At 30.2% G+C, this 14,862-nt stretch overlaps 1 protein-coding gene across 3 annotated transcripts in view; it reads right to left on the bottom strand.

Moving 5' to 3' along the window:
- Positions 1 to 832: 832 nt before the first annotated feature.
- Positions 833 to 14,862, bottom strand: part of LOC113512312 (ATP-binding cassette subfamily G member 4-like) — a 43,283-nt gene continuing 29,253 nt past the window's right edge. For all 3 annotated transcript variants that reach the window (XM_026896110.3, XM_052900102.1, XM_052900101.1), the window contains 8 exons: positions 14,228 to 14,414; positions 12,199 to 12,344; positions 7,868 to 8,106; positions 7,357 to 7,461; positions 6,804 to 6,949; positions 5,476 to 5,662; positions 4,815 to 5,071; positions 833 to 3,932 (listed from right to left, as the gene is read on the bottom strand). In XM_026896110.3, the coding sequence (XP_026751911.1) occupies positions 3,588 to 3,932; positions 4,815 to 5,071; positions 5,476 to 5,662; positions 6,804 to 6,949; positions 7,357 to 7,461; positions 7,868 to 8,106; positions 12,199 to 12,344; positions 14,228 to 14,414 (1,612 nt within the window). In that variant the 3' untranslated portion in view covers positions 833 to 3,587. The remainder of the gene's footprint in view (positions 3,933 to 4,814; positions 5,072 to 5,475; positions 5,663 to 6,803; positions 6,950 to 7,356; positions 7,462 to 7,867; positions 8,107 to 12,198; positions 12,345 to 14,227; positions 14,415 to 14,862) is intronic.

Below are 14,862 nucleotides of genomic sequence, written 5' to 3'. Positions count from 1 at the left end.
AATCTTACTTGCTATCGTCGGCAACGCGTTCGTCACATCCCTGGTGTTACAAGTGTCAACAAGCTACGATAATTCCGTTTAATAACTCCATCAGACGGGCCGCATGTTTGCTTGTTTGTCACCAAAGTAGTATAAATTTTATAAATGTGAAAGTTTGTAAGGATGTTTTTTTGGATGTTTATATGTTTGCTATTTAATAACGCTTAAGATTTAAAATGTTGTTTTTATCAGTTAGTTTCAGCAATTAAAGCGTTAAACAAATCTGGTACATGGTTATATCTCAATTTAATATATAGGATATTTTATGTACTGATCCACGAAGGTAAAGCTGCGGGAACCAGGCAGTATTTTAATATTGACCTCGTAAGCCGCTTGCTTATTTGACCCCTGTGTTGTAAAAAAAAAATTTGGTACATCTTTGATTGGATGCAATTAAAAAGGTAAATTGTACATGACTAGATGGCGCTGCGTTACACGCATTTATACAAATCATTCATATTTGATTGAACTTGATGTTTCAATATATTTGAGAATATAGTAGCATCCGAGAAGGTATTCTCTTAAGATCCACTAAACGTGTATAAGAACCACCATTTATAAGGATGAAGGTATTATGTCTCCATACCCTGTCATTTAAATATTATATACCATTCCTAAAAACTAAAATATTGGCATATAGACACTACTGCTTTATGGCAGAAATATTTGTGGAACGGAATTTTGTGAATCTATGTAGAACATTTTTTTTACAAAGTTTTCCACTTTTTTTTTAATGATTTTATTTTTTTTATTGAAATTTAATTTTAGTTATAAAAATGAAAACAAAATATCGTAAAGAAACAAAAAAGTCATAATTTTTATTACAATTATAATATAAATATTCTTCCTTCACAACGTATAGGTAGGTAAAAAATACATGCACCATTACTTAAGCTATGCTATACAATAATACATGTAGTATTACGGAATGTATCAACAGTATAAAGTAAACGTATGGCAAGACTGCGATAAAAAAAAGTAAAAGTCATTGCTGACTATAAATGAGAACCGACTAAGTATATAATGGGGCCAGTTCTGAGGTATCATTTCTTTTAATTTATCTCTAACATTTAAACTTGATAATTTTACATAACAGTAATTTTGCAAAACAATCAAATTAAAATATAAGGTCAAGAGATAAGTTTAGCGAAATAGTGTCTCAGAATCGCGCCCAATAATTAAAAATATATTATATTTTTTTAAGATTTCACATTTGTGAGTGGATAGTTGATACAATTTGTACTATAAAGTTATTATTTATTGATTATTTAATATACACTGTCTACATTTTTCTAGTATCCTAATAGGCAGATATAATTATTTACCATTATATGAACCACATATTTGTAATACACAATAGATTTTAAAAACTTAACGCTACTTACACCGTTGAAGTATAGTACAAGCTATTTGAGTAGCAACTTTAAGTAAAAAATAAACATGACAACTTTATACAGTTCTTATATAATATGTATCCATATAATGTCTACCCATATAATATGTTTATTTCATAATTGTTGTCATCTAGGATCATTATTAGGATTCGAATCGGATATCTTATTAATCTAGCATCAATTTTACTCAATGTTGCAATAGTGACAATGGTGCATTGCCCTTTGTCATATCACATTACAAACTCATTACCTGTAGATATAGATCAAATTAAATAAAATTTAAAATAAATTGTTATATTAGGAAAAAAATGCAATTGATAACAAAGTAATAATTCTAGTATCTATCCCTTTACATTCAAGATGTAAAAATTTCAAACGTATCTATCGACTAGGTATGATAATTTTTTTTTATTCGAAAATCTTTACCCGAGAGTTTATTTTTGTACAATAATTCGAATAATACAATATCTACTATTCATACGTATTGAATTAGTATTAGATTTTTATATAATTTTAATATTTTTATAAAAAAAAAGATTCACACATTATCAATGTGCTGTTGTCAATATTATGTTTTTATTATATTTTGAACAAAAAAAAAAATTCTCGACAGTCATTTATTGGGAAATGAGTAGATAAACAACAGTAATGCAACGGTTTTACTATTCATCTAAAATGTGGTAACATTATGTAATCACTACACGAATAAATACTTATTGATTGACTCCGTATGTTTTAATATTAATGACAAAGCTTATTCGATGTTTATATTTCAAAATTAATTTGGAAACTATACACAGTATATTATAATTTATTTTCAACATTTCGTGTTATTTATTATATAATAATATGCTATTATTCTATTGACTATTGAAATAATTTATACTCAAGGACGTATAAAAATTTCTGAATTATCTTAAAGTGAAAACTGATTGAGTTAGTAAGCCATAGTAGGGATATCACAGTCATCAGACGGATTTCAAAGATTTTAATCGTCCTTTATCATCATTATCATCACCGTCCTATTGCTACGTAGAGGTACCTCCCGTTATATATATTAGCTTTTTATTACCATGTCACCCAGACGGTTTGCTATTTTTCTTTTATTTATTATACTTAAAATTACTGTATAATGTTCTACATCACAGATTAATGCTAAGCACGTACGTAGTGTACTTTTGGCATTTTTACAAATGAAAAATATATTACAGTTCAATTAAGAGAGTTCGACTATTGATACACATAAGATTGAGTATGATATTTTTTAATAAAATCTGAATATGTAGACAGCAGTGATCGTGAAATATCCAAGATTATGAAGTTTGATAAGGACAATATATCTGACATGGGCATGAGCGAAATATTATTTCTAAATAAATAATATAAAAATATTTAATTTAGATCTGAGACTTATTTATCTAAGTTGAGCCTTGCGACAAATACAGAAGGTTTACATATCGAATACAAATTTTAATTGGATTGCAAATGTTGCATATTGCGTAAACGTCATTTTTACCAGCATATGAAAATTTTGACTCTAAAACCCTAATTTTGTTTTTGACATTTAAATACAAAATGGTTTTATTTATTTAAACTTTAATGCACAAAAAAATTCTACGCACATTTGGCAGACTTAACACCAAATTTTTTTTTCTGCTTTTTAAATATGGAATGTAACATTACTAAAAATAAGTACGTTAATTAAAATTTATAAAATAAAAAAATTCCTCAACCTAACTGATTTATGACTAATTTATCTTAGAATATGGACTTTGTTTTAGTTACAAATATATGTAATGACAATTCGACTAGCTTGTTAAAACAAAGCGTTTTGGTTTTATTCATATAAATAATATTAACTTCAGTTTTGCTATTAATAAACTTTATTTGTAAAAATTAGATAAATTTAAGATTAATATAAGAAAATAAACTTGTACCAATTTGGTATCTACCATATTTTTATTAACAGTTTTATACACTGGCTTAATTGACTTTTGCCTTCCAATTATCTTCTGAAATAAGTGTCACCAATTATACTATATTACACTAACTACTTATATTCTAAATACAAAAAAATATATACTATTAAATTGTCACAAGAATTTGTTTCGTACATATCTACTTTTGTATTTTATGGTAAGTTAATACACAAACTTACCATTTATTCCTGAGCCGAATTCTTAATATAAAATATGAACATATAAAAACAAATAATCCGATACAAAACAATGGTACTGCTACAAATGTGAAGTTGTCTGTAACTAGTTCCATATCTGTTATGAATTGTTTCGGTGAGGTATAATGACAGTAGACATCAGAGCATGGGAGTTTTGGTCGATCCATTCCTAATATCGCAAATACTAAACCTACTAAACCATGTTTTAGAAATGAAATACTGAATAGCCATCTAAAGAAAAATGGTGCATCACTGTATCGGAGAAAGAAACCAGAGAAGATGGTGAACGGCATTATGAAGAACGGGCCGACGACTACACCATTCTGAAATGAGATATAAATATTATCAGCTAATCGCCGAAGGGGACATCAACATCTTTAAACTAATCTCCAATCATAGTCTACTAGTTTTTATCTGTTTTTTTCAAATTTTTTAAACCAATCCACATTTATACTTACCGGAATGCGGTCTACGAGCTTTATTCTGCAAGTTTTTCGCAGTGCTCTCATTGTTATTGCATTTTTTTTATACCACAAAGGTAGCAAATGAACATACATATCGTCTAATGGTAAACGATCACTGTAGCCTAAGAACGCCTGCAATACTATGGGTGTCACGTGCGGTGCCTACCTTGAAGAAACCTTAATATATCCTTTTTGAAGAATCCCACACTGTAGTCTCTAGGGAAAACCTCGGCAGGCGCCGATTCGCAAATTCGCGGGAGAAAATTCCTTTGAAACTTCATTGTACGCGACCATTTATTCTACTTTCAATCTTTTTTTACATACCTAAGTGATTTTAGTTTACGTATAGCGTGTAAATAATTATGAAGTTGTATACAGGCTATAATTTTTATCTTTGCATAATCCACAGCCACAAGGTACAAAATTTTATGTAGTAGTTCTGAAATTGCTTTTTCAAAAATCATAACTTTTGTTTTCTTTACATTAAAATGTATGCGTGCAAGATATTATGGTTTGACTAGTTTTTTTTTTATTTAAATTTGTTATAACATTATAATATCGTATTATATAAGTTTAAGATTACGAGTAATATAAGCTTCACCAGGCATTCCGTTAATGGGTTTGCAGCTGTAGACCCTGGCTTACAGTAGAATAATGAGAAAATTATGGGAGATCGTATGTAGGCAAAGAGAGAGACAAGAAAAACAAATTGAACAAACTCGTTTGTGTTCGAACATTTACCTTTACATTAAACAGGGCACCGTTGAGCAAACCAATGCAAACAGCAACATACGACACCATTAAAAGTGTCAAGCAGAAAGTGAGGAACCTCTTCGACTCTGCCGGCTGGCCTGTGAGCCAGTATGCGATACATGCGTAGGTGAGCGTGCATACTGTCTGAGTAGGCAATGTTGATATCAATGTAGAAATGAAATATGTACTTGTTGAGTACCAGCGGTTAAAATGCTCTCTTCTAATCACTGGTATTTGCAAAGGAACTGAAAGTGACAAAAAATATTTTTGAAAAAATATTTGCATATTGTAATCACATAGTTGATTTAATAAATAAATCAAATCTCCATCAGAAAATTCTTTCATATTAAAAATATATCGTATGTAAATACATTATTATACCCATCATTATAATAAAATCCAATTATTAAACAATAGCCATCTGATAAACATAGAACAAAGGGACTACAAGTAGTCCTGAAAGACTTGCATCCATTCACTCTGTAGTTCCTTGGAGATTATCGCTCTATTTGATGTAGGGTTAATATTCTTTTTTATTATTGGATAAAATTAAATCGTTATATAATAATTATTAAATTTTGATGCCATTATCGAGATTATAAATAATAAGCGAGAGAAAATTTGAAATACATCGTTATCGTGAACTTACAAGTAATAGTAACAGCACTGAAGGCAGTGAACATAAGGAACATGAGGCAGTAGTTGAGCATGCTGAAGTTATCCCTTATGTATTTGGCATCACCACCAATATTATAGAAGAGCAAACCTACAAATAACGCCATCGAGCAATGGATTCCAGTGATTATGATTGTGAAGGCTGGGTTTCGCCATATAGACTGAAAAATAATGAGTTAAAATATATATATTTTTCGTAAAAATAACAGAAATGTATGAGCTGTACGTCAAAGAATTGTCAATGTATTAAATTTAAACTATCACAGTTCACATATAATACTAGCTTTAACTCGCGACTTCGTTCGCGTAACCAAGATACGTTTACTGAATAGGATAAAAAGTAGTCTATATCCTTCTCCATCCCATATAGTACTCGTACGCGTACTATATTAAATAGTAATAAACAAACATACTTTCAATTTTATAATATTAGTAAGGATGAGGATTAGTACAGAATCTATAGACAATAGTGTTATAATATTATATTTCATTGTCTGTATAAGTTGCATAAAGTTTTTTTAAAAGTATTTCATTATGTCATTGTCTCTAAGCGGACGATAGGTAGATTTTATTGCTTAGTTATAGTAACAAATAGGAAAATGATTTTCTATAAGAAATCTGGCTGTATTTTATATTATGAATATTATTTTATAATGAAATTCCAAATTATCAGTGATAGATGTATATCCACGACTGATCTTATTTAAAATTCGTAATGTTTCACTTCGTTATTAGACTATGTTTCCAGAACCGTAGATTAATACCTCTAAACATATAGTTGCTTGCTTATCTAAAGAACTATGTACATTTATTCATAATTATAATTATTGATTTATTATAAATGCTTTTAATGCATTTAATCATGATTAAATTTTGACTGGATATTAGAAAAGTGCAGCGGTATATAGTAAATTTAAGCCTTTATTATCATATAAGTTAGTTATTTCTCTGAACATAGGCTTCCCCCAGAATTTTGATTTTGTCAATAAATGCCACGTTTAGTAAGCGGGTTGAAAACTACAGTTAGGTTTTTGTTAAAGAAATCTAATAAAGATCTGTCTGATTAAATATTGTAAAATAAATTCAAATTATCATTTTAGGGAAAAATTTGCGTTCTCATTGTTTATAATTTACTTTGTTAAGAAACTTTGGAAACTGTTGTGATTAATTTATTATGTCGGGTCAATTGATCTGATTTCGTCCCAATCCTATCATCCTCTGGTGTCCTGCCATTGTACATCATTAGCTAGTGAATCAGTTCGTATTCATGTATTAAAAAATATATTAATTCTGATATTTTACCAAAATAGATCTTCTTGTTAATGTAGTGAATTGTTTCCAATATGACGTTGAATATGTACTTTTTAAAGCTAATAGTATTTTGTTGGTGGGATCTTCCTTTGGTGAAGGCAATGTAGTCAGGAACACCTCACCGCTTCTTACGGATTCTGAAAAATATTGTACGTTTTAAAGTTTACGTATCGGTAGTTTTTAATTATTACAAATTTTAATAATTGATCTGAGAATAGTTATAGCAAATAATCAAATCTATTCCTAACAATGAAAAAGTTGTCTTAAATTTGTTTCTAAATGTAAAATTAGGTACTCGCATATGAATACAGCATGCAACATAATAAGTAAAGAAATAAATACATTTTAGGTACATTTATTTCTTTAATTATTACATATTATTTATATACAAATATAAAAGTTAATAGTATTTATAAATATTATTTATTCCAAATACAGATAAGAGAGTAGTGATTGTTGAATTTTTGATTAATCGAGTACAGTGGTTATTTGTTTGCGTTTGGTAAGTAAGATAGTTTATAAATTTTTAATATGAATAATATACCTTTAAATCTATTATCAGTCTCGTTAGTAACATTCCATTCTTCATTTTTTCCATTTTGCGAAGAATTTACTAATTGGTTAGCATTCTCTGCACATATTTCGATGACTGAAACAAGATGTGAACAAATGGTGACCTGACTGACATATTAGATAACATACTACTCGTAGCTAGCTATTTAGATAAGGTTATCTATTATAAATACTATCTGCTTACGTAGACAGGCAGGTGTCTTATCATTTCCAAAGGTATTAGACACTTACACAATGGTCTTCGAAGTTAGAACAGCAATGTAAATTGGACTCTATTTTCCGCGTCAAGCAACTCATCGGGACTATTGTTGTTAGAAGAGCATTTTTATTGGGGTTTTATTTTGCAAATACTAAGTCTCTGGGATTCATTTGGTTGGTTAATGATATTTTTCATTATTACAGAGTTCTTAGGAATTTTATATAGTTATACGTAACTTTTTTCATTTAAAAATATACTTATCATGTATTAAAAATATACTTACGAAAATCCACAGGATTATGATATGGTGGGCATATTAGATTCATTTGTTTTAAATACGGTATCAGGCAGTCCACTGAACCTGTGTAGGCACATCTGCCCCCCACCACTGTGTACAGCCGATCCACCATACGTAACAGAGTGGCAGATGGCTGGTGCATGGTGATTACCACTGTCCGCCCTTGTCTAGCCAGTAGATGCAGCAAGTATAACATTTGTTTTGATATTGAGATGTCGAGGCCACTGAAAATTGGAAAGAATTTTACTTTAATAACTTTTGTCCAGTAAGATTTACTGTATTTTCAACCATCTTCAAAAATGGAGAAGTTTCTAAATTCAGTATTTTTTATGTTCGTTACCTCATAACTTCGTCAGCTATAAACCGATTAGGAATTATTTTATTTTATCTAAAAGGATTTACTGTCAGTAACTTAAGCATTACGTATGAAAGTCATGTTTTAAGTGCATAGATATAAAAAAGAGGATGATCAAAAAATGGATGGAATGTGTACAAGACTATATATTTAAAAGAGGAGTGAGCCCAGGTATGATGACTGATAATGTCTCGTGGAAGGAGAAAACATACTGTGCCGATTTCAAATAAATAGGAAAAGGCAAGGTAATGATGAAGATCTAAGTATTAACTGTTATTATTATTTAAAATGTAACCGCAACCGATGAACAACTGACAAATCTTTTTTATCAATAACCATATTTTATACTAATCTATTAACATTATCTTGCATGTAGAAATGTAGTGACAGACACATTATTTATAGTAATCAATCTACTACGTTAATCTCCGAAACCGTTTAATCGATTTTAGTACAATTTTGATAATGTATATGGTTAGTCCCAGCTTGAAAGATACGATAGTTGTGGAACCGATAAATAGAGTAGTTGTCATAAACTAAGAATCGCAACTAAAGTCGAAGGTAAAGACTAGCAATATCGTGAAAGCGAAAGTTTATAGTATATTTGGATACTAATTAATTAATTATGCTTAAACAGCTGTATCTACAGATTAAAACGAATTTGATAAGCAGATGAACCAAATCTGAGGTTAACACCAAACAAAAACTTTTCTCAATTTACTAAGACCAAGTAAAATCTTTACATAATCTCATTTTCATATATCAGCTTAATTAAAAAAAATCTTCATTTTTAGTAGCTCTATGCTAGTAGCATCGAAAAGGTGTAAAAAATATACATATTAAATTGTAGTTTCGAAACAATCGAAAGTCATTAAATTAGTTTAATTATTTAAATAAGCACCTACTAGCTTCTTTCTCAGAACAAATTAGAATACTGTAATATGAGCTGCTAATTGTCTTTATATTAATATTTATTCATGCGTATTATTGCGTTTCATTGTTAAATGTTTCTGCACAGATGGGCTTCGAGTTCTGACGAGTTCGATCATTTCTATCATTATTCAATGTGTATGTATTAATAAGCTCATAAATTATGCTCTTATCTATATTAAATTATTAATGACTTTGACAAAATAATTATTAAATAGGTCTACTTGTAGTGTCAAGGGTACAAGATTAAAATTGACGCAATGCGGTTCAATTCGTCACGACGCAGACGGGCTAACAGATTTGAGTTCTTGCACAGGCAGGATTACTATTTTATTTTTATTTATTAGCACAATAGATATATTTTATCTATTTTTAAATCTTTGCTAATGGATGATCCGTTAATAAAAATTTTGTAAGTAAAATTTTGGTAATTATTGAAATAATATCACCAATCTACACTATTGGTATACGCTGGCGGGACATCAGTCAATGATGATAGGTGAGAATGAGGTTCGCTATTACGTTTAGCCACTAGTAAATACACGGACAAACTAACTCGTTCTTTGTAGTTAGTTTTCCGGGTATTTTCGCACTTTATAATTAACATACTTGTAGTATATTCAATCAAAAATAAAAAAAAATTGTTCTTTTTACATAAACTGCGCGTTCACGAGATCGATTTAAACATAAAGGTTTTAAATTTATGCGATACTGCATTCAAGATTATGAGTACTATTCGATTAGGAATATCTAGGTAACATTAGTTTACATAGGCGATGTTTCACATGTAATATCATCAAATTTCCTTAGGTCATTTCATTCCATAGGGAAATTAGTGTGTGAAAGTGATTTTATAAACTTACAGTGTTCCTAATAAAAAATAAACTATTTGAAATTTTAAAAGTATACTAAATTTAAATGTAGAATTTACGCTCAGATAAATAATTATAAAGTGAATGTAAGGTATAAGTTTAAAGAATTGATAAAACTAGCACTTTATATATTGTAAGAGTACATATACTTATTTGAAAGAAAGGATTTGTTTTTATTTATACCGGAATACTTTATCTGTTTTATATAAATAATATTATATTTAATTACAGTTGTATTTAATTTAGCGATAAAGGTGTACTTTATATATCACTAAATACAATACACAGGGTGAAATTGAAATTGTTAGCATTCTTGAACAGTTAACACTATTTCTGAAACTTATCATTGTGACTAAAGAAACGTGGACTGAATAATAATAAAATATTTTAAGTTTCCAATAGTTTCACGGCGCGTTCAGGTGTTAAATTAGAACTATTATTATTATATCGGCCGTTAACTGTCCACACCTTCTCTACAAGGGAAGTTCTACCAGTAATTGCCACGCTTGATAGATGGGTTGGAAACCGCAGTTCGGCTTTGGCTTATGTTTTAAGAAGGACGTTGCTGCCCATCCCTCGATAACTAACTTCCCTATGTCGCCTCTTACGACACTTATGAAAAAAAAGAGTGGCCCAATTTATGTCAGGACGACAAGACAGTTGAATTAGTGTAGGAGATTTAATTTTTTTGTATATTTTCAATATTTGTTTCATAAATTTTCTAGTCTACCATATTCTACAGCAATGGTAGATTTTTCGTTTGACGTACTGCTAACGTTTTGGATTTCACCCTGTATATTACTATACCCTGTATTAGTACAAGTAGCAGTTATTATCAGAAAAGACGGTTGATGATTCATTGTCTGTTACATTTTATTATCATAATATACAGATACCATTCATCAAAAGACAATAAATAAACTTTTATATCCATGTAACGTAGTGCCCTCTACGGTTTATAGGTAACAACATACAGTAAATTAATATGGCTTATAATTTATCGATAAAAATATTACAGGGTGACCCTTCCACTAGGTAAAGAACACGACTAGACAAGTCGTGTTATTCAGCTATAGTGTGAGTTCTAAATGTAAATTGGGTTCTATTTTTCGGGTTAACACAGATCGCATAGCTTCACCCAAAAGGGCAGAAGTTTCCTGGGGAGTTAAAAACCACACTGTATAAGTGTATATAAATTATAATAGGATTTCCTTTGTCTGTTAATGTAAATATACTAGTTCGTTAAAACTACACATTCAGCGTGAGAAGCTTATTGGTTGAAAGGCTGGGCGAGTTATATATACTATATTTTTAATGCTGGTTCACTGTTTTGAGGATTTCTGAATGTTTTGGAGGTCATAGCAATGTATTATTTTAGGATAATGTGAGCGGTTCTTATTATGGATGAGGGGTCCATATTTATAATGAACGGTTAAAATGATTAAGAAAAATATGATTATACACTTCAATTGTTTAAAGTATATTTTGGTTACCACGATTTCTGAATTATCTTTGAATGACATGTATATATTGAAATAACAGTGCATAAAATAAACAAATCACTAGACAAAGAGATTTATGTGTTAATTAATATATTACTGTAGTATATTAATTTATTGTTTTATTATTAAATGAATAATTTTGATAAAAAATCTACTTACCTAATACCTATCAATGTTATTTATTAAATATATCAAGTAGCATAAGTGGGCGTATTAAGATTACAAGAAATTCGACTGCACAATTTAACACATTTTTGACAGTTTATTGTCGCCATATTACTTATTTATTTACGTGCTGCCCAATAGCACTCTTACAATTATAAAGGTGTGTCTGCGAGTTCGTTCGTGTAACCAGAATAAAAAAAAACTTATATCCTTCTCCGCATAAAATATATTATACGTATGCCAAATAAAGATTGGTTAAACAAAAAATAAACTCAATTTCACATTTAATATATCTATATTAGGAATAATAATACTGTGATTAGAATAGATAACGACATTACATCGATTAATATAAAAAAATCATCAAATAAACACAGATTAGAACTTTTGATCTCGAGCAATCGATCTTCTAAGTCAATCTGATTTTTTCTTTCCTTGGCTAGTTAGATAAACTACGATATCAGGATGTATAGATATAAATTACTTACATACCTAGTCGGTTCGTCTAGAAACATGACTGGTGGATCGCTGATGAGCTCCAGTCCTATAGCTAGTCTTTTCTTCTGTCCCCCAGATAAGTCACCGGCTCTAGTGTTCCGTGCTCCTTCCAGACTAAGTGATGTGATGATTTCGTGTATCTGCAGTGAGCAAAGATTAATTATTTAGTCTTCAGTAACTATCAGGAGAATAAAATGCAAGTTATATCTAAAGAATGGAGAAATAATTAATTAATATTAATTATAGTTCTGGGAAACACACCAATAACAATACTTAGAATTTTTTTTTACAACACAGGAGGCAAACGAGCATGCGCCTCACCTGATGGTAAATGACGCCGCCCATGATCATCCACAACACCAGCGGCATTGCAGGTGTGCTGCCGGCCTTTTAAAAAGGAATATACTCTTTTCTTGAAGGTTAGGTTAGGTGAGCAAAAGGTAAGTAAAATAGCTTAACAAAAATCTTGCACATATTATTTTCTAGAGGTTTCAAATTAAATTTAAAAATAAATTAATATGCCTAGACTATCATTTGTCGAAAAAGTAAAAAAAAATTTTTTTGATGTTCCCGACCCTCAAATTTGGGGTAAACTATTATAAGGTAGTAACCACTAGGTTGATTATCCCGATCTCAAAGGTTTCCTGAATAGAGAGCACAGTAATGTTCTCAATACATATTATTAAGAAGTTCTTACGTAAAACCCAAAACATTTACCCTAATGATATGTCATGAGCAAATAGAATGCTGGGATCAAATCGATGCGTTATGTAACCAATAGTCATTAGATACCATTGGTTACATAACGCAAGATGGAACGCAATGGTCAAACGAAATGTTACAATTTGGTATTATTTTAACGATATAATTATGTAGGTAATTTAAATAATGTTCCCTTAAATTTATTTATTTATATCTCAATATATTTATTTATAACAGAGGAGACTTTGTACTTAATTAAAGATGGTGTCCAACAAAGAAAGAAAGAGGTTCTAATTCAGTCGTATTTTTTATGTTTGTGACCTCATAACTCAGTCAGTTGTAAATTGTTTTGGGAAATTATTTTTTTTATTTCAAAATCGGTTCAATAGTTTAATTTTTAGGTTAATACAACTGGTTTTGTCACAATTGAAGTCGGTTTTTTTATGAGACACACAAAATTATAATCTAAAAATAAAAATCTTTTTCTGGAACCAAATTTTAAATGTTTTCTTTAAAGTAAAGAAATTATTTTATAAATCAGTTTAGAACTAATGAAATTACGAAGTAAGTTGAAAAAAAAGTACAACGGAATTGAAAACCTCCTTTCTGAAGTCAAATAAAAAGTAGTTTGCTTGGCTACTTTTGTCTCATTGGAGTTTCTGTTGTGTTCATATGGCTGTGTTTCGGTTTGAAGGGTGGCAGTGAAATTATAGAGTATAGAGGCACAACACCTCAGTCCTCAGCTTGTTTGCTATTCTAAGTTAGGCAACTTATAGGTAATATTTTTATCTGACTTTAAAAGAAAGAAGAAAGGAGTTTTTCAATTCGTTTGTATTTCTTACGTGTTTAATATAGTTATAAAGTAACAAACTTCATAACTCCGCCAGTTATGAATAGATTTGAAAAACTCGTTTTTTAATTAAAAGGATATATTTAGAGATTTTTCCAACAGAAATTTTATCATAATTAGTTCAGTTTTAGAAATTTTAAATCTAAACAAACGGTTTTGCTACAATTGAAGTAATTTTTTTTGGGAACCACTATTTAAAATTATTAAGTTAAGGTCATAATAAAATTCGTCGTGTGCACCCCGGCATAGAATGTGCCTTCCTTTCCCGTGGGTGTCGTAAGAGACAACTAAGAGAGGGCGAGGGATGGGCAGCAGCGTCCCTCTTAAAACATCTCTAAAAGCCTAATTGTGGTTGCCAACCTGCCTGCCAAGTATAGCAACTACTTGCAAAACTCTCCTTATGGGGAAGGCTTATGTCCAGCAGTGGATAGTTAACGGCTGAAATAATAAATATAACAAACCAAAACATACCCTATTTTTCTTCTGTTCCTGTGTGACGTGATTTCCTAACTTAAGTTCAGCGGCGATGGTGAGAGACTCGTGTATCGTCAGCATGTCTTGAACCTGGTCCTGCTGCAGGATATAGCAGGATCTCCGTCGAAACGTGTCTTCGTTGCGTAATTGGCCGTTCACATATAGATTTCCACTTGTTGGTTTCCTGTAAATGTTATAAATTTTTTTTATAGAATCAGTGTGGTAAATATATACGTTTGAAATATCAGAGATTATTACTGGCATGTTGCAGACTCTCCTTAGAACTGTTCCATTTAATTCATTACATTTTTTTTTATTTCGTTTATGATTTAATTTATTCTATAAAAATATAAAATCGCTAAAGCTGTTATTGTGCCACTATATAAAGGCAGCGGGTCACAGCAGGAGTGCAAAAATTTCCGCGGAATAAGCCTTCTTAGTGTTGTAGGCAAATTGTATGCTAGGATTTTGATTAAAAGAGTGATGAATGAGACGGAAAGTAAAATTTGGGATGTGCAAGCAGGGTTTCGAAAGGGTATGGGATGTACGGATCAAGTCTTTTCCTTAAGGTGCATAACAGAGAAAACCTTAGCTCAACATCAGAAGGTTTTCTGCGCCTTCATTGACCTTGA

The sequence above is a fragment of the Galleria mellonella genome, unplaced genomic scaffold (assembly GCF_026898425.1).
Source record: "Galleria mellonella isolate WM207_F2 unplaced genomic scaffold, CSIRO_AGI_GalMel_v1 utg64, whole genome shotgun sequence".
Lineage (NCBI taxonomy): Eukaryota > Metazoa > Arthropoda > Insecta > Lepidoptera > Pyralidae > Galleria > Galleria mellonella.
Note: the sequence above shows the minus strand (reverse complement) of the source record. Positions and strands in the feature narration are given on the sequence as shown.